This window comes from Lycium ferocissimum, chromosome 6 (assembly GCF_029784015.1).
Source record: "Lycium ferocissimum isolate CSIRO_LF1 chromosome 6, AGI_CSIRO_Lferr_CH_V1, whole genome shotgun sequence".
Lineage (NCBI taxonomy): Eukaryota > Viridiplantae > Streptophyta > Magnoliopsida > Solanales > Solanaceae > Lycium > Lycium ferocissimum.
In genome coordinates, this window is record NC_081347.1 from 72277512 (window position 1) to 72304186 (window position 26675).

General features: G+C 34.3%; 2 protein-coding genes across 4 annotated transcripts; one reads left to right on the forward strand and one right to left on the reverse strand.

Moving 5' to 3' along the window:
- The first annotated feature begins 6269 nt into the window (after positions 1-6269).
- On the forward strand, positions 6270-11337 carry LOC132060331 (GATA transcription factor 8-like). 2 transcript variants are annotated; one of them, XM_059453328.1, is made up of 4 exons: positions 6270-6286; positions 7636-7724; positions 8783-9034; positions 10116-11337. In XM_059453328.1, the coding sequence occupies exons 3-4, from the start codon at positions 8813-8815 to the stop codon at positions 10992-10994; spliced, it is 1101 nt and encodes a 366-aa protein (XP_059309311.1). In that variant the 5' UTR covers positions 6270-6286; positions 7636-7724; positions 8783-8812; the 3' UTR covers positions 10995-11337. The 2 variants fall into 2 exon arrangements, with proteins under 2 accessions (XP_059309311.1, XP_059309310.1); XM_059453327.1 differs by lacking the exon at positions 6270-6286 and having other exon boundaries at positions 7549-7724.
- Positions 11338-12241: 904 nt separating this feature from the next.
- On the reverse strand, positions 12242-25467 carry LOC132060332 (phosphatidylinositol 3-kinase, root isoform). Of its 2 annotated transcripts, XM_059453330.1 has the most exons (18): positions 25211-25465; positions 19769-19868; positions 19533-19629; positions 18917-19075; positions 18602-18811; positions 17761-17939; positions 17403-17550; positions 16837-16932; positions 16156-16291; positions 15930-16051; positions 15242-15436; positions 14725-14895; positions 14271-14408; positions 13552-13706; positions 13317-13460; positions 12989-13136; positions 12753-12897; positions 12242-12535 (listed from the first exon to the last, which is right to left on the reverse strand). In XM_059453330.1, exons 1-17 carry the CDS (start codon positions 25323-25325, stop codon positions 12760-12762), a joined length of 2451 nt encoding a protein of 816 aa, XP_059309313.1. In that variant the 5' UTR covers positions 25326-25465; the 3' UTR covers positions 12242-12535; positions 12753-12759. The 2 variants fall into 2 exon arrangements, with proteins under 2 accessions (XP_059309313.1, XP_059309314.1); XM_059453331.1 differs by lacking the exon at positions 14725-14895 and having other exon boundaries at positions 25211-25467.
- Positions 25468-26675: the final 1208 nt, after the last annotated feature.

Consider the following 26675-nt stretch of genomic DNA (forward strand, 5'->3'; position numbering starts at 1 on the left):
ATGTGGACAAATTGTCATCCAACCCTTCAAATACCTTATGTCTGACAATTAGAGCGTGGATAAGTTGATATATAGGCCCAACATCCGGTGAACAAGAATTGGGTGCATCTGACTCTAATACAGCGATAAGTTATCATCTCACCCATTAACGTGGAACTACTAACAAACACATCATTCTCAACCAACCAACAAAGGATGATCAATACAACATTCTTCGTAAACATTATACCATGCATGCATATAAATTAAATATATCACTTTTTATGCATTAAATCTTTAATATATTTCGCATACTACTAGCGAAATTGATTAATGTCTTTTGGATCACAGACCTTCCAGACAGGTTTGTACGGCAAACAAGTAATTGGAAATCTAACAACTAAAAAGACAATTCGGTACACAAAGCATTAGGAGAATTCGGGAAAGAGTCGCACCCTAAGAGTGTGATGTGGGCAGCCGGTCATATGGAGGAAACCTTACTGATGATGCTTACAGAGGCTCCTCTTCAAATCTAATAATTAAATTACGTCTAATTATGTCTCTTGACAAAATCTGACAACTAGATACTCCCTCTGTCTCAATTTATGTGGTATCATTTCTTTTTTGCCCTGTCCCAAAAAGAATGTCATCTTTCTATAATTTAACCTTATAGATGATTTACAACCATACATTTATATAAGACTTGTTTTGGACCACACATTTTAAAAGTCTTCCTTTCTTTCTTAAATTACGTATCAAGTCAAATGGTGCCACGTAAATTGGGACGGAAAGTAATATGTATTTTAAATGAAATAAAGAACTTTCTTCTAAATCAAGCTATGTACTGCTTTGTAAAAATATTTAAAATTAAGGCTCAGATCCCTAAGCAAAGTCATGTGACCTCTGTGACAGTGCCAAGCTGGAAGCACCACAGTGGAATCTTCCATCTTGTGGGCTCCACTTCTCCTGTTGCCACGTGGCTAACGTGCTTGTGGGCCCTGTACGTATAAATAGAACATGGTACTTTACTTGCTTGCACGCTCTCTGCACGTGACCTCCATTCTACAATTTTTTTTCTTTCAATCAAATTATGATATAGTTTTGAATTTTGTTTATTAGTTTACTAAGGTCAAAGTAGTAATGAAAGCTAACATGTCTTTTCTACAAACAACCTCATAGTTACGTGTTAACCACACACAAACACGTAATGATTTTAAAAGAAAACAATTTGATGCACTAATTAAATATTCGCGTTTACCTGGGTCTTGAAAAGGGTCGTATTCAAAGGATTTTAATGCAATCAGTCTATCTTGATGCAAATAAGAAAGATTATTTTTACGGATTCAAACGGATAATTACAGCAAGTCTCACAAAGATAATCTTTACTATTGCTTGAGGCTCCTTCACATGTAATGATATTATATTTATGAAAAAGTTTTTACTCTTGAACCCTAATTGACTTTCAACTTGAGAGTAATTTTAAACTATAATATAAAATTGAGGGGTGAAGTTGAACTCTTTTTCTCAAAGAATTTGAATACGTGAAGTTATGTTAGTGGTAAGAAGAATATATGAATGGACCAAAAAATTAATGGAGATAAAATTGAACAATTTCGGAATACATATACATGTGCAAGTTTGGACTTTTTACATTATTTTAAGTAGAAGAATTTGCCTAATATAATGCCTATGGTTTAGGCAAAATATGATAATCATAGGTCCAACTTCAAGGGAGTTAAAAGAAAGTGAGGGGACAACAGCAACATGCAAATCTATAAAACAGCTAATTAACAAACTTAGTGCTAACATCATGACAAGAAATTATAAGAATTAAAAGAATGATATTTTTCAAAAGAGGAGGGAAATGGTCATTTTCTTTTGAAGGGTGGGGGGTAGTGGATCTTGATTTGAAATTAGACAAAGAAACATATTTATAGTTTAATTTATTTATTAGATATTTATAATTATGGAATATATTTGATTGGATGCATGTATAGTATATGCAGTCAAGTGATCTACTACTGTTTGATTTGCATGTATTTGCCATGTGCTACTACCCTAATTTTCTGATAACATGACCTCATATATATACTATTGTTTTTCTATAGATATTTTCTTCATACTCTGTGGACTGTATAGCTTTTTGACAGATTTTAACAACTAATTATGACCAAATATAACAATAAAAATAATTACGTCTCTATTCCAAATTAATTGGACCGACAATATAAATTCTCAATTTCATATATATTTTGTTGGAAATGCTATTTCAATACTCTGTACTTCAGGCATTAGGGGTTTATGGCTCAGAGACGAATGTATGATATTTTTAACTGGATTTGACCATTCAATGAAAAATTTGTGCTATAGACATGATTTTTTCACTTCATTCTCACCGAACTAGCTCACTGGAAAAACGCATGGTGGGAAACAAGTTCCCATTGAAACGGTGGTAAACTTTCTACTTTTTCCGTGTGAAAACACTACTATTTAGGTTTTTAATAGCCACTAAACATTTTTCAGTGGAAAATCAGTGGGAAAATAGAGATTTTTTAGTAGTGCCTTTTAAGGTTCTTTCCATTGAATTGATATATATTACTATATCTTTAAAATTATGAGTTCAAATTTTATATTTGTTTAAAAAATTTAAATTCTCACATAAAAATCTATACATGGCATTTAAAATACTAGATTCGGATGAACTCATTATGCTCTTCTACTGAGGACTAATTTTTCTAGTCGGTATCACCTATACCTATTATAACTTGCATTATTTTTTATCTTTTGCTAGATCAGTCTAGCTCGAGAGAAATTACTATAAATAAATAACATATCATGTGCATTTGCAAGTATATCACCTATACATATTTTAACTTACATTATTTTTTATCTTTTGCTAGCTCAGTCTAGCTCGAGAAAAACTACTATAAATAAATAAATAACATGTCATGTGCATTTGAATAGAGTCCAAACTAGTGTAGAGTGGCTTAAGTTTTGGCTTAGTGTTATGTACTTATTGATTAACATTAGGTTCTTAAATTTATAGGACCGACAGTCCGACACAACTATTTAATTGCTTATCTTTGAAGTGAAGGAAGTGACAATCATTTGATTTAATTTAGTTTACATATCGTGAGCTGGTACCTTATTGAAAAAGACATTGCTTAACCAATTAATATGAGAAATATACTTTGCTTGAACAATTTCTTGTTAAAAGACTTTTTTTTCAACTTTCACTGAGTATGAGTTCTTTTTCTAGCATTCATTGATGGTGTATTTCATTAATTATTTGTGATTTGTTTATAAATTTTACTTTGCTTTAATTTATATATTCTAGAAAAGAGTTTGAGCTAGTTTTGTGCATGTGAGTGTATAAATTTTGAGCATCATTAGGTTAAGTCCACTTACAAGTTACAACAACATGTAGATCTTTATAACAAATCTGATATATATAATAACCTGAAAAATAGAAGAGTAACATACTACAACCAATTAAATTGAACCGATAGTATAAAAATTCTTTATTATCATGTATATAACTCAAATTCAATAAATTGAGAATCTCCTCTATGATGACTTGTTTAAGATATACTCCTAAATAATATGGAAAAACTTGGCAATTTGGTTATGCAATATTATATTGCTGCACTAAACCAAAGAACTAATTCAGAAAATAGAGATCTAACTAAATTATTATAATTTTGTTAAAGTTATTAAAAGGGAACAGTACTTTGGAAGGAAGATATTCAATGAGTACAATCCAAGTTATGTTAAAAGAGCAGGTATGCATTGATGAAGTTCATCATTTCACACTCCCTTTTCTCTGTTTTTTAAAATAAAAATAAAAATAAAAATAAAAATAAAAATAAAAATAAAAATAAATAAATAAATATATATATATATATATATATTAATATTAATATTTTAATACAAAAAATTAGTATATAGGGGATCGAGAAGGGGAAAAGAAAGGGAAAAGGTGCTTATTGTCGAACTCATAACTATTGTATGAAACACTTGCAACAAATATTACTTAAGAGTTAAGACTATAATTTTTTATATTTTCTCATCTAAATTGATTTGATTAAAATAATATTTATATTGGGGGAGTTAACTTTTGAAGTGTAAAAACCTTAAAATACAAGTAATATACCATCAAATGTCGTTGTGAGACGATAATTATCATTTTATTTTTAATTATAGTGTCAAGTTCGAGTTTTAAAAATAAAATTTCTTTTGATACAATAAGCTTTACTCTCAAAATATGTCTTTTTGATGCCCTCTAAGCCTTTCACGGCCTTCGCTTTTTAGAGAATATCGCTTTTGTGTCATAGGGCTTGTAGTTCGACAGTCCACTGAATGAATTTGTTTATCCTTCTAATTTCGAATATGATCGAAGCGGGTAGCTAGAATGAATTTCAATTTTTGACCTTGCATCGATCAATCAATGGACCATGACTAAATAATCACTACCTGAAAGAAGAGGATCGTTGCCCCCCGACTTGTTACTCAACAGTTCACCGGATGAATTTGTTTATCCTACCAATATCAAATGTGACGAAAACGAGAGGAATGTGATTCGATTTCTAGCCTTGCATCCATCATTCAATGGACCATGTCTAAACGATCATTACTCCTCCCCTCACAAGATACATCTCGCGCCTATAAAATTAATCGAGTCCGAAACAAGTATCGAACACATGATTGGAAACCCCAATCATTAGATTATTCACCGTACATCCATTTGTCATTTTGTAACGGGAGTTGTACTTTTTTTACCATGTTCCATCTTTCTCCAAAACTACACGCGCTACAAAGCACTTGTTCAACACGCGCTTTCCTAATTGGTTCTTACAACGTCAATCAATCAATCCCAAGTAATATCATTGGTGCGTGTTGTACACTTGCTTAGACAAACTATAAGTCAATATGATGGGTGAAAAGAACAAAGTAATTTCAATGTCAAATATAACGGCCGTTATAACCGACGCGTTTTAAGCTTTCCAAACACCGGCAATAATTACGCGGGAACATATTCTGTCAATTTTACGTACACGCATACACGTATATCTAATAAAAATATTTAAAAAAAATATATATTTCATGTATTTTGTTTTATGAAATTTCTTTTTTCAATTTATCTAGAAACTGACACAAAATTTACACCATTCGATTTGATTTATGTGTTTTATTTTTCTTTTTAGTCATATGAATGTCATTATTTATAACTCTCTAAATTCAACATTCTACATGTCTTATGAAAGCGGTTTAATGAATATTTTGCTACATTATACATATTTTTATCTTAAACGCATGCCTAACTAAACTAAGACAAATAAATTGAAATGAAGGGAGTAGATCTTATTTATGCTCTCTATGAATGTCCTAGCCTTGTTAGAGATGTGTATACCAGTATAAAACATAAAGAAATTCTAATACTTTTCATTTTTGTTTTTGTTTTGTATAATATTGATTTGAATAAACTCAAATGAAGAATACAGTCAGTGAAGATTCATATGACCGATTAAATCTATTTAATCTAAAGTATATTTGTCATTATTGTTACAATACAAGGTACGAGATCAACTGAATGTACTACTCTCTCCGTCCCAAAAAGATTATTTTCCTTTTCTTTTTAATTTGTTCCAAAAAAGATTAATATCTTTCTATATAAATAATTTAACTTTTATGAGATGGTGCCCACACAAATATCTTGTACGCATTTCAAAAAGTCTTACTTTATTTTTTAAAAGTTGTGCCAAGTGATTTAGTAATAATTATTTCATCTGTCTCAAGAAGAATGTCAGCTTTCTATATTTAAAAATAATAATTTAACTTTATGAGACGATTTACAACAAGATAAATATCTGTTTTGGATCACAAATTTCAAAAATCTTTTTTTTTCTTAAACTCCGCGCTTAATCAGATAGTATCTCATAAATTGGGACGGAGAGAGTATTAAATTTCAAACTCAACATCTCAAATAATCAGTATAATTCAATGAAATTAATAAAATTCAAAATTTGAATTTGCTTAAAAAAAATATAAAAAAAAGCGGTGGGAGAGGCATATGGGACCCGTGTTGTGCAAACGAGAAAAGAAAGAGGGTGTGACTTAAACATCACGACAGGTGATGGGGTATGTGATTGACTGATTGTTAAAACAAAGGGTACAGCTAGCAATGAGTAATATACCTACTAGCACCCCACTTTCCTTTTTCTTGTTCTATTACTACCCCTTTTAAGCTTTCCTTCATTTTTCATTTTCCACCAAGTATACTCATAAACACTTTATTCTCTCTCTTAAGGTACATATTATTCATTTATTCTCACACTACACCTATAGTTGTTAAGAGTTTGTTAGAGTCACACTAAGGTACTAGCTATTCTTATTGTGTGTGTTTTTTGTAGTGGGATTTGCCCATACCCCACGTGTGGAATTACACTGGATATGTCAGGGGTTGTTTGTTGTTATATTGGAGTCACCCCCACGTGTGGAATTACACTGGATATGTTAGGGGTTGTTTGTTGTTATATTGGAGTCACCTGTTTGGTTTTTGTTGTTGTGTTTTCCTCTTTGGAGTGTCTGAGTCAGTTTGCGTGCGAATTATTTTATTGGGGTCTGTTAATTTCTACCGACACAGATATTGGGTAACTATTTGAGTCCTCCTTGTTCAATTTGCGCGCAGCTCAATTATTTTATTAGTGTCCATTAATTTTCATCGACACAGATACCGGATAACTATTTGAGTACTCTGTTTAGTTGTTGCGGTTGTTTCTTCCCTATCTTGAAGGGAGTTTTTAAAACAGTGGTGTTGGAGTCAGTTTGCATGCAGTTCGATTATTTTATCAGCTGTTTTGTCAATTTCCATCAATACAGATATTTTCCTTTCTTATTTTATTAAGAGTGGTGGTATCCGAGTCAGTTTATGCAGAATTCCATTATTTCATCAGGTGTTTGTTAATTTCCACCAACAGTAACTATTTTGAATTCCCTGTTTAGTTCGCGCTGCAGTTTTTTTCCTCTACCTAAAATAATGGTGTCCGAGTCAGTTTGCGTGCAATTATATTATTTCATCATGTGTTTGTTAATTTCCACCGACACAGATACTGAGTAACTATTTGAGTCCCTATTTAGTTGTCAATGCTGTTTTTCCCTCTCTTGAAGTATTTGTTTTAAGAGCAGTGGTGTCTGAGTCAGTTTGCACGCAATTCAACAATATTATTGGGTGCTTGTTACTACATTTCACCTATAATATTATTTGCCTCTGCTGTAATTTGAATTTGAAACCTCATGGTTGTCTCGAACACCTTAGCTTTATGCTTTAAGGGAGTTCATTTAGAATTCTGTGGTTTACTTGAAAATTGAGCAAAGTAAAAAAAAAAAAACAATTTTGAGTATCTTTTTTACCCTCTTTTGGTTCCTTCATATATAATTGAGTAAAACACTTTACTAAAACTTACTCTGTTCTTTACAATGTGTTTGCTTTCTGAAAATTACAGGAGAAAAACAATGATTTTGCTTGTTTTGCCTGAAATGAGGCAATGAACTGTATGTTTTAAGAGTCTTCTCTGCATAAAGTTTCAATTTTTAGTTTTTACTCTGTTTTGCATTGTTTAATGTGTTTCTGACTTTTTTTTTCTTGATATATTTCAGGGGAATGTTCTTTAGTGGAGTGAACTTTTGAGAGAATTCACTTTTTTCCTCTGCATTTTGGCTCTGCAAATTTTTGTGTTTCTCAAGGGGTATGCTTTTGAATTTTGCATTTGTATTTTTCAAATATTCATAGTCAATTTATATAAATTTTAAACAAAAACTTTAATGTATTTTTTTCATTTTTTTTCATTAAATGAGAAAAGTTGCGACTCACAGTAGTTTTCACATATATAAATTTTAATCTTAAAATATCAAACTCTCTAAAAGAAAAAATATTTAAAGTTTAGTCAAATGAACTCTCGAAAAGCGAGTGTACTATTTTTTCAAATTACTAAACCTGTCGGTTCACTATAAAATGCTTCTGGGCCCATGTAGTTGCTTCAGTTTATCTTTTTCCTTTTTCTTTTTTTTTTAACTTTTTTGCCAAGAATCCAAAAAGAATTTGAACCTTATTCTGCTAAAATGGGCCACAATCCCCCTTTGTGCTGGCAAGCATCATTATGACAACATTGCTCCAGCTTGAAGATATGTTGGATTGTGGTGGTGGCCCATACCCTTCACTGAATGCTTAAGCAAATAAATATTTTTTTGTGTTTCAATTTATATGTCGTGTTTGACAGTGGACACTGAGTTTAAGTTTAATAAAGAAAGAAAGAAAGAAATATTTTAAAATTTATGATCTTAAACATGCGTGGGGTCCATGACATTACGTGGCTATAAAAATATGTTGTTAATTTTTTAATCAAACTAATAAGAAAGGTGTGTCATATGAAATGGAATGTGAGAGAAAGTGTGTATATATACACACATAGGAGTATATATTTTGTTACATTTTCGGGGACTTAAGGATATTCTTTTTCTTTACCACGATTATTTTAGATACTTTGAATTATTAACGATTGTGATTTATAGTAGTTTTTATATAGTTTTCAAATATGTAAGTTCTATTCTAAAAATTCGAGGAATCTATGTGCAAATTCACATAATCGAAAATTAGGTAGTTTGATCCTCGTACATTGAACCCTGTCACATAAAATAGTGTGCATGTATATATATTCAAGTTTCATATTCAATGCTATCAAGTGCATATGATGAAACTTTCTATCTAGGCATTCATTATTCATTGTATTGTTTTGAATTCTTACAGGTAGTTTAGAGGAAAAAAAGAGTATATAGCATGGGTTCAGATTTCGTAGATGAGATAGATTGTAGCAGCTTCTTTGACCATATGGAAGATTTGATTGAGTTTTCCCCAGAGAATGAGTGTGGTGGCCTTGACTCTGCTGATTTTAAGGATTTTCCAGGCATTTGGAATGACCCCTTACCGGATTCCGACCCACTTTTCTCCAGCAGCCACAACAATTCAGCTTCCGACTTCTCAGCCGAGCTCTCAGTTCCGGTGAGTGCAGTCAAGTAATTGTCGTGGGACATGTTGTATGCGAATGTCTTTATCGTGTGATTGGTTGCTATCATTTTTGGGCATTTTACTACCAGAGTTGGGTTGTCGTTGTTAACTGTTGAAAGTGTTTGTTTTTTAAATGATGGTAGTGTCCAGCCAGGTGGTATGCATCAGCCTTTTGTTTTAACTAATAATCTGGATTTCTTGATAAAAAATGAGCTTAAATGATGAAGTTGGAATTCATATAGCCGACCCCAACTTGTATGGGACTGAGGCGTAGTAGTAGTTGTATTTCATTCTTGATTGTGCTGAGAATTTTTTATGGTGCTTGCTCATGTGCTTTAATATGTATCTTAAAACTTTTTAGCATTTTCCATTGTACCAAAAAAAAAAATACATGTATCTTAACAGCATGGGGTATAATGGTGGTTGGATTTTTAAAATTCCTGTTCAGAATCTTGCTACAGGTGCAGTCAGTTCAGTCATTTGGTAGCTTTAGTTCACACATACTATTGATAATAATGTCTTGATAAGTTTTAGTTCAAATTTCACTTTCAAATTCAATCATTCTGGTGTGAAACCATTTACCTATTTAATGATCATAAGAATGTCCTTCCTAGTAGGGAAAATGAATCATTTAGTCAATTTCTTTTCCCTCGATTTGCACTTGCATATGGAAGTTGGAAAGTTTGGTGGTTGTCTTGAGGGACCATCATAATAAATGAGAAGATACTAATTTGCAATGATAAGCCACATTGAACTGACATTGTCTTGAAAATCTTGTCATCATTGAAATCTAGGTGTATCAATTAGGTGCTGTTTAGCACTATGTTGCTCGGATCGTTCGGAAATGCTGTTGCACCCGTGTCAAAACTTCCACAAACACGACATGGGTGCGGCATCATTTTTGGAGGATTCGAGCAATATAGGTCTGGCATGCTAAATCTCACTTGGGCGCTAAAACGTACATTGTCCTTCAACTGATTACTTTTGTAGTTTCCTAATTGGGTGATGCTTATGTTTTCGTCATATATATTTTGTATAAACTCTAATCATATGATTCTCTCTTCTGTATGTGTAGTACGAGGATATCATTCAACTCGAATGGCTTTCAACATTTGTGGAGGATTCCTTCTCTTGTGAAGGATTGACACTGGGGAAAGAACATTTGCCTGTCAACAAGGAGCCATCTGAAAATAGCAAATTCCTCACCTCGAGTCCTGTTTCCGTGCTCGAGAGCAGTAGCAGCAGCAGCTCATCCTCATCAAGCTCGGGTCCGGGGAAGAAGATTCCTCCTCTTAGTCCATGCCACCGGGGTCCACAACGTGCTCGGAGCAAACGTCCTCGCCCGACAACTTTTAATCCCCGGCCAGCAAATCAACTCATGTCTCCAACATCAGTACTTCCTGAGCGATTCGTTGCACCTGGAAGTAACTCATTGGGATCTGAGAATTTCGCAGAGTCTCCAATGAAGAAGAAAAAGAGAATCAAATTTTCCTTTCCTTTAGCTCCAACCGAGACGAATCAGGATTACCAGCCGGCCACACAAGCAGTTAGGAAATGCTTGCATTGCGAGATAACAAAGACGCCTCAATGGAGGGCTGGTCCAATGGGACCGAAAACCCTCTGCAACGCCTGTGGCGTTCGCTACAAGAAAGGCCGGCTCTACCCCGAGTACAGGCCCGCTGCAAGTCCTACATTCGTTCCGTCCTTGCACTCAAACTCTCACAAGAAGGTCCTGGAAATGAGAAGCAGTGTCTTCCCCGAGGATATGCACGACCAGCAGTCTGGGCCGGGCTCCAACTCTCACAAGAAGGTCCTTGAAATGAGAAGCAACATCTTCCCCGAGGATATGAAACGATCCGGTCCGGGTCCAGCTCCCCCCCTTAGCCTTGGCCTGCCCGAGAACAGCACCACAGCTAGTACTCCAACCGCGCAATCAGATGTCAACCCCGAGTAACAAAGCCTCATTGGGAGCAGAGAACAGTTTTCCCTAGTCCTCATTTCAGGTCTTAGTTTTATTTGCTTACTGTTTTTTCATTGCTTTGTTCATTGGTTCTTTGTACAAAGGAGGGGCATAGAGAAGTAATAGATGACCATATTTTAGGTGGTAGTTAAAGTTAGAGATAAAAATGGAGTCAGGCTAGGCAGCAGTAGTGTTATCTAGGAATAGATTTGGAGTCAGCGTCAGTGATTTCTTTGTTGAACTTATGGCCTTTCTTTTTCCCATCCTTAGATGGGAATTCTTTTTGCAGTTAATTTGTCTTTAGGATATATTCTTGAATGAGTAATGGTTTGAAGCATGCAATTTTTTTTTTCCTGGCCCAGTAGATCATTTTCTTCTACTCAAATTGTAAATATATATAGGAAATCATTTCCTCGAATTGAAGATTTTGGAATGGAGTTGGAGAAATGTGATACAGAACAACTTTAAGTAAATCGTCATAAACACCTTTGTAATATGATTTATTTGCGACTAAACCTACGGTAATGAGGAAAGAAAAAAAAACCACTCTTAATCTTTGTATAATATAAATGGTACACAACCTAGAATTCTCATTATATCACGGAATTTAGTAGTCTTTGTTTTTGAAGCAAAATACATGGGACATTATCTATGACTGAATAAATTAAGATAAATTAACTTGTGCAAGCTTTTTCTTGCTTAAAATGACTTAAGGAATGATCATCGAGGATGCCATATATCCATCTAGCAAGAAGCAATTTTCTTGGAGACAGACAAACTGTAAGGAAACTTCAAGAATCGAAGAGGTAAAGGCAGAAGTTTGGACTTCTATAAATAGATTATCTTTTCTTCTCATACAACAATTACATTCAGCTTTATTAATATAAAAAATTAATTATGGAGTATTATTTTATTTGAATTTCATATGTGTTAACTTTAAATAATGACAAATTAAACGCAACTAGATATTGAAAAATAAATTAGATATGTATTCAGATTCAAACATACTAATCTCTTTTTTTTAAGAAAAAAAAACAGGCCTTACAGTACTTATGTTGATAGGAGGTAGTAAGTACCCCGTAGAATTACTTGCGATTGCGATTGACGCAAGGCGTAAGCTGGCCTGGACACCAAAATTATTTAAAAGACGAGACCTTACAAAGCCAAATAGTATATTCCAACCACATAAGAATGCAAAAGTTCCTTTAGCTGAATTGAGAGAGAATGAAAAGCACAGTCAATTATTCCACATGAAACATTGAATTTCATTAAAAGGATTTGAAAGAAGTGCATCCAGTTGTTCCACATGAAACCTTGTATTTCATTAAACCTGCTATACAACAAGCTTTGTTAAAACACAATTAGAAAGCTAAAAATAAGTTAAAAATGAACACTATATACATTCTTGAAAAAGCCATATAAACATCATGTATTGTTATAACAATGTAATTCTAGTCAATTTGTACAAATACAAACACCAGTATGTGTTCTCATATGCATCAATTCCATTCTGCAAAAGCCAACTATCAACCAACCTGAAACAAGTGATACCAAATAAAGTAATCTTCTATTGTATGAGCACCAATTATTTATACTCAATGAGGGTCTGTGTTGCTCGGACTCTACAAAATGTCATTGTATCCGTGTCGGATCCACCAAAAATGCGACATGCACCTGTCGGTATCTTTGAAGAGTCCGAGCAACATAGACCTGAATTGAAAGAATGCTCTTTGAACGAAAAAGAATTTTTACCAATAACTCAACGCCAGTACTGAGCCCAACGGTGAATGGTCTCAACCATTTGCGGAAATAATGCACTAACACTTTCATTGATAAGATCCTGAAAGAAGTGAATGCATTCCTCGTCGTCCAAGTCTAACCGGAACTTCTCTTGAAGCTAATATACATTAAGAGTTAAGTCAGGAGAGGAAAATAAGAGGAGTGATCAAAACGAACATGAGAGTTGTAAAACAGATAAATAAAGCAACCTTAAGAATGCCCTTCTCAGGATCAGAAGCTATGTCAGGAATATTGGAACCGGCCATCAAATGAAACAGATTTAATATGAGGTGGCTTGATTTTCGTAGAATGTTGTATGCTTCACAGCAATAGGACTTGAACCTGGTGTAGTACTGACTGCAAGAAAAGATGAGGGACAATTTAATATTGCTCTTCAAGGTTCATCAATCAGATTCCATAGTACCTATAGATGATTTATTAATGAAAATTTCCATATTAAGAAGAACTATGAAAACTTGGTTTGGATCTTGAGATAGGTCACTTCAAAGCAAAAATAGATGACTTTCATACAGGTACCTTTCTGCTCCACCCATAGCTTCAACCATTTCTTTGCAAAGTTTCATTGGTGGTGGAAAGGGTTTAGGATCTCGACCTAAAATGAAACCAAAATCAACATGGAAAAGGCGCCCATCATCTCTTAGAAGAAGATTGTCAAGATGCCTGCATATGAAAAAGCATGTTATAAGAGATTTAATTAAAAAAGAGACATGTCACTTCGAATAACCATGATAATAGATGTTTAGCAAGTCACCTGTCTCCAATGCCCAATATGTACGTGATGACGGAGTAACCAGCACAACTTTTTATAAATGTCTCAAGACATGTAGAAGTAATACCAAATGGTCCATTCTCATCAGGATGAAACTTCTGCAGGTAGCTTACAATACTTCGATGCTCTGAGATAATCTGATAAAATAAATTAAGGGTAGACTTAGTTGCAATTTCATACAATATTTGTATGCAGAATTTTTTTATAAAAAAAAAAAAAAAAAAAAAATTGGAAATATATGAGTACATTTATAATTCCAGTAAAATGTCGTCAAAATGAAAAGCACAAGACGATCAACTTAAAATAGTCTATGACACACACTGACATTAAGCGGGAGCTGCACGACCATGTGCTTGAAGCTTTAGATTTAAAAAGGGTTCAAGAACATAATAGAAGTAATTCTTCTTAAATGCAGAAGTTCGAGAGTAGCCCCTTGGTGTTTTCTTTTTTATAATAAAAGTGGTGTCCGGGCCAGCTCTCGCGCACCTCGACTAATTCCAGGATACCTGCTACCTCCCACCAGCACAGGTACCGGGTAACTCTATCCACTAAGGCTTGAACAGATTGGAAGAAATCACCTAGTGTTTTTGCCTTCATTGGGAATTGAACCTGAGACCTCATGGTTCTCAACTCACTTCATTGACCTCTAGGCCACACGCTTGGGTGCAAAATAATATTGTCAGTCAGTATATATCAAATACCTGTGCCAACGGTTTAGAAGGGATAAATTCCAGCATGCCCTCGTCATGTCCAGTTGCCAATACTCTGTATGGAGTCAAATGCAAATCAAGATTCTCCAATTTGAGCAATCGATCCATAAGTGATACCATTTGGACAACCTGCATAACTAGAAGTTAGTACATTGTTTCCTCAAACAGGATCTACAAAGGTAGAAGAAAGCTGCACATCCAACAACTAATTTTCTCTCATAAAGTTCCTTTTTTTGGTCATGATTTTGAAACTAATTCTGACCCCAAAAACTATAGGCAAGGCATGCCTCCATCTGTAAATCACAGTTCTTTCTTATGTGAGGAAGCTGGAATAAGAAAGCCCCTCTTGTCCCCTCAGGGGAGACAGACCAAAACATAATTCACAAACAAACCCATTGTTTCAACATAGTTACAGCAAAAGCAATGTACATAATTGAGCATATACCAGCTGGTCTTGTCTAAGATCATCTCCTTTCTTAAATATGATCTTGCAACATTCACCATTTGCTGTTCTAAATGCCAACCGCAATGGATGCAATGCACTTTTAAATATTGAAGACTCTGATGGGATGATCCCTGTGATCAATATACCAGGGGCAAGAGGAGATCGTATTGGCTGGAAAACATCAATAATCAGTATAGTATTATTTCACAAGTTTAAATGCAATAAGTATACATTACCCCTCCGTCCCAATCTAAGTGGAGGTGTTTAACTGGGTATGGAGTTTAAGAATAACTTTTGAAACTTGTGGTCTAAAATGAGTCATAGATATTTATGTGGCTATAAATCATCTCCATTAACGATAAAATGGTAAGTATAAAGTCAAATTGTTACTAAATATAGAAAGGTGTCATTCTTTTCGGGACTGATAAGAAGGAAAGAGTGTCGCATAAATTGGGACGGAGGGAGGATAAAAGTTAATAATTTGATGTCAAGTGGACCCGTTGAAACATGTAATTACCTCGTCAAAGTATGTGAGCTCGCTAAGGAGGCCAGAAAGAAGATGCCTAAGCTTTTCAATCTTCTTTTGAGTGCCACCGCGAACATTTCTTACATCCCTCATTATAGAGCATAACTGAGCAGTCAACTCAGTCTGGCGCACCAAGCTCTGCCACAACTTATAGCCATCTTCATCTCCGCTTGCACCAGCTCCTAACTATTATTATGTAGATGTAGTCAATAGCCAGCAAAATGTCCCTCTAGAGTATATTTTTTTGTTTTTCATAAACCAAAAGTATTGTCATAGAATATGTACAAGTGACCTTTAGCACATATCAAAAGTACCGTTAGAACTTGTGGTTTGAAAGGAGTCATGATATTTCTATGGCTACAAGAGACAATAAAGATAAAATGAAAAGTTTAAAGTTAAAGAATTTCCAAATATAGACCGTGTCATTCCTTTTGCAACAGACTAAAAAGGAAAGAACATCATATAATTTGGAATAGAGGGAGTAATGTATATAACATATATATTGTTATATACACATTATGTGTATAGAATATATAATGTAGCCATAACCAAAGAAGTTTTTAAAACTAGCATCTCTCTCTATTCAGATTTCTTTTTAGAATATAATTATCCATATTCAGACAATTGTTGAAATAAGATAATAGCATATATGACTAATGAAATAGTGAAAGTCTCCCACCTTCAACATACTTTCTTCCAGAATTTCATAGGTACAATAAAAGCGCTTTGCATAAGCGGGATCATGAAGTTCCACTGCTACAAACCATCGGAGAAAGCTTGCCAACTCAACGTTCCTTAATGCTGCAAGTTACAAAAAAACAAATCGGTTACCTTTTATCTATTGTTGAGCTACGGATCATCACTTTGCACCTACAAAACTTTGATGTCTATTACAGCAAGCATACAGCGTTGCACAAGGAAATGAGAAAGGCGAGATTTGTCAGAGCGCTCAAAACGAAGAGCTTGAACCAACTGAAGGAGGTAGCACTGAAGCTCTTCATCATCAGCTTTTTCAAGAACACTAACGGCATAGGCACGAACCTGTTACAGCATTTCAAATTAGGACTCTTTCAAATCAGAATATGATGTGAAACTTAGACAAATAATCGATCCAAATTTGGAATAAATAGTTAAATGAAAGAACCTCTTGAAAAACACTATTTTAAGCAATTCCAGACATACAACTTCTATTCTACTACTTAATTGAAAGAACCATAAAATAACCAAGAGAGAGGCACTGTTATAAAAAAGAATTCCACTTTGAGAAATTATTAAAACCAGTGACGGGAAAAGTAGTGTCACATTTTACTATCTAGGCCGAGCAATTTTATCAAGGACCAACAGCCTAAGAATTTGTTCTCTCTAAACACTTTCTTTTTCCGGGAACCTTGACTTTGAGGGCAGCACAAAGCAGCAAATTTAAGGTCAAGCATATATTTCCAAATAAACCTTCTCTCAAACTTTTAGAATTTCTGGAACTATAATTCTTGGACAATTTTTCTTGTAAGTAACTACTTTGGACAACACATAATGAAAACAAATTTCCACTAAATTTACACCTGCAAGTATCAGTGTTTAACTATTACCTCTTCACTCTCAAAAACCGGAGATAAAAGTTCCAGTGCATCACATAGGTCAATTGATTCCCACTTGTGCATCAGTTCTAAGGCTTGCTTTGCTTCCTGCATAAAATTCAAATTTTGTTCTTGAACTTGATATAACTTGGTTCAGTAAAGCAATATCTGAGCATAAAGCAAATACTCAAGGTATAAAAGCCTAATAAGAAAAACGAAATTTCCCAGACTTTATGTACTCATCTTTTTCAAAAAGAGAAACTCAATTAACTCATGTCCCAGATATATATAGTATTATCTGCTAGTCCTCTACTTCCTCCTTATGGGAAAGAGTTCCGATAACAGAACATAAACAATTAGAGGAAGAATAAAATTCTTTTTTGAGAGAAAAATTTATCAAAGTAAAGAGGAAGAATAAAATTCTGTCACTACTTGATCTTTCTTTTCTCCTTCCCTTTTTCATTTTATTGGGGTGGTATTAATAAGGACTAATTTGTTCAGCAGCTTCAGTTACTGGGTTCAGAAAGCAGAGAAAGGTGAATCACAACAGAAGAGGAAAGAGATGCCCTATTTTGTACCTGGACATCACTCCATTCAACGCACCGGAGAAATTTAGTGAGAGCCCGTTTCTCTGACATCAACGAGAAACGGAATTTCCAAAGCATCTGCCTCTCGTCGCCACTCAAATTTCTTGTAGGAGGGTACTTCAAAATTCTTTGTATTGACCTAATAACCATGTAATAAACAACTGGTTACATTCCAACAATGGTGGATAAAGAAAATATACCAACGGACTAAAAAAGGGAACACAGAGTTTAAGCAAAAAGGTTATAGGAATGGAATGAATACAGAGGATTCATATAGCTGACTCCAAATTTGGGAGTGGACATAGTTGATTGATTGTTTGAAAAACATTAATATTGGTCTGCAGCTTACTTTCTTTCTGTAGAACTTGGTTTAAGATCTCGGTCAATGATGCCACGATTTAAGCTCCTAGCAAGCTTTAGTTGTTTGTGCTCAGAAGGATTTATTTTTCCCACTTCTGGATCGTAGACAGTAACCAGTTCATTCGTTGAAGCAATAGGAGATGGTAATAAGAAGTTTGCTCCTGATTCCTACACAATAAAGCAACATAATCAACATAAGGCAATTGATCTTAGGAGTACCATGATATAACACTGCGTTGATAGTCAAGAGTATAACTATAAAAGAAAATTATGAACATTTAACTATAAAAGAAAATTATGAACACTTCCGGCACCAGATATTAAGCTAAAAATGCTACTATGAACACTTTTAACCAGAAATTAATTGGTAAATACAGTCTGGTGACAACCAGGTATTCCTATTAAACGAACTCCATCAATAAGTTCTTACATTGGGATCCTGCTGATTTGCTTTCTCTCATTTTTCATTTTCCTTGGAATTTAGTCTATTTTATCGGATGTCAAAGGGACACCATTAAAGATTTGCCTACATTATGATCCCCTTAATTTTGTTTCGCTTATTTTTCACCTTCTTAATAGTGAATGATTCTCAACTTCTATTCTCTGCATAAACAAGGAAGTTCAAGAGAGAAATAAGTTGTGCAAAATTTCTTTAATAACAGTGAAACAAAAGGAGGAAAGTTGGAAATCCAGAAAGACGTATAAATAGGATGGTTAGCTGGTAAATCATGAGTCGTAGAGTGAGAATGATGTAGAAAGCATTTAAATTAAATCATAGAAGAGCTTCAAAATAATTAAAGTGTAACAAAGATCACCTAATGAAGAGATACCTGGAAAACAACTCGGTGTTCAAAACTGCAGAAATCAACAACCAGATATAAATGAGAACTTCCATTTCGACTATTTTCGGACTCCTTGATTTTCTCCATAGATTTAAATGCAAGGCGGTCCAGCCAATCAACTCGTTGAATCTGCCCTCTCTCATACTTATTTACCAGCTTCTCCAAACGCTCCAACTCCCCACGTTCCTCTTTGGGGACCTAATGGAAGCCAACCATGTTGAGTACGTAGAAAATTTTCGTCACCAAGTCTCTTTTGTGAACAATAAATGGAAACCATAATGCTAAGCTAAAATCAAAATAAACCTTTCCAGGTGTAGTAGTATTAATAGATCCATCTGCCTCTTTGCCTTGCCAAAGCCTAAGCTTATGCTTCCCTGTCTTCAGCTGCTTTTTCATGTTGAAGAGATGAATGGTAGCCCCACCAATCAATCCTTCACCCTTTCCGCACGACACATCCCAAACCTTTAGGCGAAAGGAACAATGTAAATTAACCATATCAATCTAATGTAGTGGAACAAGAAAAAACTATTAGGCGAATGTTGTTGACACAGGATAACAACCAAAGAAATCTTGATAAAAAATGATAACAACCAAACAAATCAGAATATTGAAATTTATTCAATCTTAATTTAGCAGAGTTGGTGTTCCTCTTTGATGCAATTCAAGAAAGAAACATGAGGTAATCGTGAAGACGGGACATAACAAGTACATGCAGGTAAAGCGGCTGTACACAAGGTTTCACTTTCCCAAAGAAACAAATCTGCACAACACTATGGTCATGAAACAAAGCTAAGGGACAAATATTAAGATGGCTCCTGAAAATACTATCAACAAAGCATTGGATTAAGGAACTCGCAATTAATAGTAAAGCATCATTTTATAGCTGAAAGGAAGATAAGGAATAACGCTCTCGACATACTGTAAATGCCAGTTGTGAGTTCGCAGTTAAGTCTCTATACTTTGTACTCAAAGTGATAAGTTCATTCCAGCAAAATGATGGAGCTCCTGTTTCCAGCCTGCCCACGGAAAGGTTATCCATTAATTATTAGTAAAAACATTAAGATAGAAACTTACATTCAGAAATACTAGTCTTTTACATTCAATTTCCATTGTGCTTAAATTAGAAATTGTCAAATACGTTGCAATAAAAGAAACCTTGTTCTCATGGGAAGTCCAAAGGGAGCACCATCTATATACAAAGTACTCTCCACATATAGCTCTGCCTTTCTCTCCTCCGTTGTAGAATCAACATTATCTACACAATTTAAAAGGAAAAAAAAAAACTGTAAATGAAGAGGTCAAACAACTATGATAACCAACAACGTTGTGAGCCCAGGTTCCCTGTTTCCAGACACCATATGATCTTCTTGGCTTAACGGAAAATTGGCTAGTATAGTACTATCCTTTAGCCGAAGAACTGAGTTTTAACAATCCATGAAGCTAAAATTCCGATAATTGGTGACTAGGGTCTAAAGTCCTAGCATTGAAAAAGGTTAGTACATTATTTCTTCCGGTCTGCTAAGTCTTGGAGACACGGTTACAACGGAAACTGGTAAAATAGTCTACAAGCGGCCCTGATACCATAATTTTTAACCAAAAAGCTACCTATTCATATGGGGAACTGGATTGCTGGGTCACCAAGGAGGCAAATAATCCATATGGTGTGACCTTATGGAGGTCCATCAGAGCCTGGTGGCCTTGTTAAAGAGACACTCTGTCATTAAAGTTCAGAATGGTAACAAAACACTCTTTTGGAAAGACAAGTGGTTGGGCAGTAGGAGCTTGCAGGACTCCTTTCCTGATCTGTTTATTTTGGCTCAACATCAGAATAAGACAGTGGCTGAGATGTGGTCACCTCAAGGTTGGGAGCTGATTTTCAGGAGAATGATGAACGACTGGGAAATTCCCAGGTTGACTGAACTTTTTAGCCTTCTGGAAACTTTTCAAGGGGTGAAAGATGGAGAGGACTGTTTGTGGTGGACTGGACATACCAAAGGGCAGTATATGGTGAAATCTGGGTACAAGATTATGAACACAATAGCGCCACAGACCTTTATTTGGCCTTGGAAACACATCTGGAAAGTAAAGATACCACACAAGGTTGTTTGCTTTACTTGGTTGCTAGCTAAGGAGGCTGTGCTGACACATGAGAACCTGATGAAGAGAGGCATCACCATAGACTCAAACTGCTGCTTATGTGGGACTGAAGCTGAAACTGTAGGACACTTATTTCTACATTGCAAGGTCACAAGCCAGTTATGGAAGATTTTCTCAATCTCAGGGGCATCTCTTGGACAATGCCTAGCAAGATTGTTGAGACTCTTTTTAGCTGGGAGGAGGCTGGGATTGGGGCAAAGAGTAGAAGAAATTGGAGGATCATCCCAGCATGTATATGGTGGACAATCTGGAAAGAAAGGAATACCAGATGTTTTGAGAATAGAAGTAGTACAATTCAGATGATCAAGCTCACCTGTGTTAGGCTACTTTGTTTTTGGTGTACAAATGCATACCCTGAAGATACAGAGACAATCCTAGATGTTCTTGATTCATTTTAGGATTGCAGCTATGCTTCAGTGACTCTTGTTTAATTTATTTATTTATTTTTTATTTTTTCCTTCTTTTCTCCTTTTTCTCTTGTAAAGGGGTTTTCAGTACTTCCCCAGTACTGGTCTATAATACAAAATGTTACCTGCTTCAAAAAAAAAAAAAAAAAAAAAAAAAAAAAAAAAACTACCTATTCCCCAATTCTCTCTTCTTCTCCTATTCAGCAAATCACTATAATTTAGCTCAAGAACCGAGCTCTACCGATGCTAAAATGAAGACAATAGGAGGATAGGGTCTGAAAAACATTAGTAGATTATTTCTTCCCATCTGCTAAGTCTTGGAGACACAGTTACATACATAACTGGCAGAATAGAGTAGTCTGCAAGCAGCCTGGATACCACATTTATCAACAACAAGAAAAACCCATAAACCCAATGGAGCTGAGGGAATTATCAAGCTACCTATTCCCCAAATCTCTTCTTTCTTTTCTTATTCAGCATAATATCATAATTTAGCTCAAGAACCAAGCTTTAATGATCCATGAAGACAATAGGAGACGAAAGTCTAAAATCCTAGCAGTGCTATATGTGTCAAAATAGCCCAGAAACAGTCAATCACCTCCTCCTTCACTGTGCAGTGGCAAAGGACCTATGGAATATGTTCTGCTGTATTTTTGGCTTACAATGGGTCATGCCACAAAATGTGAAAGAGGCTTATGCAAGCTGGAATTCATGGAGAGCTGATAAGTCCATCAAGAAAGTCTGGGTGATGATCCCTGGAGTTATTTTTTGGAGTTTATGGACTAAAAGGAACCGTAGATGTTTTGATGGGATTTCAACTCCAAACCACTCGCTAAAGCTAGTTGTCTATTTCTTCTGTTCAGTTGGGTTAATTTAACCCCTGTATTTAGCACTGAACAATTTATGGACTTTTTTTTTTTGACAATTACACAAAAAAATAAAAAAAATAAAAAAGTCCAAAAAATTGTTCAGTGCTAAATACAGGGGTTAAATTTCTGGACTTTGTTAGCTCTCTAGTGCTAGTTTGACATACTGTAAAGAAGCTAACAACTTTTGCTTGTGCTCTCTGTGAGCCCTTTTGTTTCTCTTGGAATTCTGCATCTACTTGATGCCTATCTATGAAACACCTTACTTCATCAAAAAAAAAAAAAGAGTCTAAAATCCTAGCGTTGACAAAAGTATTCTTCACATCTCCCTAAATTCTTAGAGGCACAGTTACAAGGTATGTGATAGTCTGCAAACAGCCTGGATACCATATTTATCAACGAGAAGAAAAATCCACGAAACCCCAGCAGCTTGAAGGAATAATCCAGCTACCTATCCCCAAATTCTCTTCTTCTTATTCTCTCTTTTTTTTTTTTTTTTTTTTTTGATAATCGTGGTGTCCGGGCCAGAATTCTCTTCTTTTCCTGTTCAACATAGTACTATGATTTAGCTCAAGGACCGAGTTTTAACTATCCATGAAGCTAAAACTAAGACAATTTGAGACTAGGGTCTAAAATCCAAACATTGAAAAAGGTTAGTTACATTATTTCTGCACATCTCCTTAAATTCTCGGAGACACAGTTACAAGTTACCTGGTAAATAGTCTACAAGGAGCCCAAATGCCATATGTATCAACAACAACAGAAACCAATAAACCCCAATGGCTCGAGGAAATAGTCAAGCTACGTATTCCCCAAATTCTCTTCTTCTTTTCTTAATAAACATAGTACTAACATTTAGCTCAAGAACTGAGCTTTAACTATCGATGAAGCTTAAAATGAAGACAATAGGATACTAGGGTCTAAAATCCTAGCATTGAAAAAAGTATTCTTCATATCTCCCTAAATTCTTGGAGGCACAGTTAAAAGGTAAAAGAGCAGCCCCGATACCACATTTATCAACGGGATAAAGAAAAATTAAAAAAAATTAAAAAAAAAAAAACGTAAACCCCAATGGCTTGAGGAAATAATCAAGCTACCTATTCCCAAAATTCTCTTCTGCTTTTCTAATTCAACATAGTACTATAATTTAGCTCATGAACCGAGCTTTAACTATCGATGAAACTAAAATGAAGACAATAGGAGACTAGGGTCTAAAATCCTAGCAGTGAAAAACATTAATACATTATTTCTAAATGCTTCATCTGCTAAGTCTTGGAGACACAATAACAAAGGTAACTGGTCAAATACTCTACAGGCACCCGGATACCATACTTTATCAACAACAAAAAGGACCCGTAAACCCCAATGACTTGAAGGAATAATTAAGCTACCTATTCCCCAAATTCTCCCACTTTTTTCTTATTTCAATATACTACTGTAATCTCAAGAACCGACCTTTAACTATAGATGAAGCTATAGTTAAAGGGTACGTGTAATTGCGTACCTCCATGTAATTGCTTATAGACTATTCTACTCATCTTTTTTCTGTGTTAGATTTTAGACCCTAATAATGTCTTCATTTTAGCTTCATGGATCGTTAAAGCTCGGATCTTGAGCTAAATTATAGTATTATGTTGATTAAGAAAAGAAGAAGAGAATTTGGGAAATAGGTAGCTTGATTATTGCCTCAAGACATTGGGGTTTATTTGGGGGGCGGGGGGGTGGGCTGTTTTTGTTGATAAATGTGGTACCCGGGATGCTTATAGACTATTACGAGGTACCTTGTAACTGTGCCTCCAAGAATTTAGGGAGATGGGAAGATATAATGTACTAAGCGGGTTTCAATGCTACAATTTTAGACCCTAGTCTCTTATTGCCTTCATTTCAGCTTCGTCGGTTGTTAAAGCTCGGTTCTTGAGCTAAATTACAGTTCTATGTTGAAAATTACAGGGTACGTGGTAGAATAGTCTATAAGCATCCCCGATACCACATTTATCAACAACAACAAAAGAAACACATAAACCCCAAATCGCTGCTTGAGGAAATAATCAAGCTAACTATTTCCCAAATGATCTTCTTGTTTCCTTATTCAGCAAAGTACTACTATAATTTAGCTCAAGAACCGAGCTCTAGCGATCCATGAAGCTAAAATAAAGACAATCCGGGACAAGGGTCTAATATCTTAACACTGAAAAATTTACAGGCAGCCCAGTAACCATATTTATCAACAACAACAACAAAAACCCATAACCCCAAAGACATAAGGGAATAATCAAATTATCTAATCCCCAAATTCTCTTCTTCTTTTCTTATTTCAACATAGTAATAAGAGTATAATTTAGCTCAAGAACCAAGCTTTAACTATCAATGAACCTAAAATTAAGACAATATGAAACTCAGGTCTAAAATCCTAGCAAGTTAACTAGTAAAATAGTCTACAAACAGCTCAAATACCATATTTATCACCAACAACAAAAACCCATAACCCCAAAGACATAAGGGAATAATCAAATTATCTAATCCCCAAATTCTCTTCTTCTTTTCTTATTTCAACACAGTAATAAGAGTATAATTTAGCTCAAGAACCGAGCTTTAACTATCGATGAACCTAAAATTAAGACAATATGAGACTCGGGTCTAAAATCCTAGTAAGGTCACTAGTAAAATAGTCTACAAACAGCTCAAATACCATATTTATCACCAACAACAAAAACCCATAACCCCAAAGACATAAGGGAATAATCAAATTATCTAATCCCCAAATTCTCTTCTTCTTTTCTTATTTCAACATAGTAATAACAGTATAATTTAGCTCAAGAACCGAGCTTTAACTATCGATGAACCTAAAATTAAGACAATATGAAACTCAGGTCTAAAATCCTAGCAAGTTAACTAGTAAAATAGTCTACAAACAGCCAGATACCATATTTATCAACAACAAAAAGAAAACCATAAAAATATTAGCATTAAAAAAAAAAAAAAAAAAAAAAAAAAAAAACAATGGCTTGAGGGAATAATCAAGCTAACCTATTATAACAAACAGCCCAGATATCATATTTATCAAACAACAAAAAATACCCAAAAACTAGCTTTACACAAACAGCAAATTTAACAAGGGAATAAAATTAAAAAAAAAAAAATTGTTGTAAAAAATATAAAGAACAAACCTGAATGTTTGAGGTTAGATGATGATAAAAATTTGCCTTCTAATTTCTCAATACGGAAAGTAAGTGGAAGATTAATATCACATGATAAGAAAAAACGAAATTCGTTTCCACTCATAGCTTTAATTACACAAATTAAGATCAATTTTCAATTTTCTAACAAGGTTTTTTTTTTTTTTTTTTTTTGGTGGGATTTGGATTTTTATGAGTTTTATTTACTTGTCGTGTGAGTGTAGTTTAATGGAGTACATGGAGGACCTGTAAACTGGACGACTTTTTTTCAAGATTTCATATATGGATTAAAAGGAAATTCGAATTTTTAATTGGTGATTTATAGAATATTAAAAAATCATAGTCGTATGAAATACTCCCGGGATTCCAAAATAAGTGTCACTTTTACAAAAATCACGCGTATTAATAATTCAGTAAGTGTAACTTTTGCAAAAATCACACACATTAATAGTTTAATAAGTGTCACTTTTGTAAAAATTACGCCTATTAAGAAATTGATAAATGCAATACGGAGTTTAATAGATTATCCCTATTTATTATATTTTTAAGTAATATTAAGATGGACTACTTCTTTAACGGTAAGCGCATAGTTGCAAACACTTGGGACGGAGAGAATATTTGGGTATAAACTTATCTGCACTAGGTGTTTACACCAAAGTAATGAATGTATTACATGTGTTTGAATATTGTACAACTATCACTTTACCGTGATTGATTAATGTTTGTATTCAATTCATTAAATAATTTAACCATGGTAAATTATATCGATTGATGTAAACACCCGTTGCAGAGATTTGTTTCAACAGGTTTGTTTTTGCTGGGATTTGGATTTTTATGAGTTTTATTTAGTTGTCGTGTGAGTGTAATTTAATGGGTATACTGAGGATCAATAAAGGGACGACTTTTTTCAAGATTCCATATATAGATAGATTAAAAGGAAATTCGAATTTTTAATTTGGTGAATGGAAATATTAAAATTTAAAATCATAATCCTAAACAATCCATTTAGTAAAAGGGTAAAAAATAACTATGCAAAATAGATTAATTTTGATTTCCGTTACGTTTTTGGGTCAAAATATCCTCGTTGTTAAGTTTTATTGTTCAAGAATGCCCTTCTGCTTTGTTTTTGTTTCAAAAATATCCTCGCCATTACGTTTTTTGTTCAAAAATGCTATCATCGTTACCTTCTAAAAAATTCCTTGCATCAAAATAAGAAAAAAAGGGCCAATTTTATCCTTGTTTTTTTCAAAAAAAAAAAAAATCAAAGGGAAAGGGGTTGAACGTGTGAGACATATAATAACAGCATGAGAAAATAAGTACAATGTAAATACTTTCTATTTTAACAAATAAAAAACAATGATTTTTTTTTTACTTTTTTAAAACAAATAACCTAAATCAGTGAACTTAGGTGATAACAAAAATTTGCCTCCCAATTTCTCAATTCGGAAAGTGATTG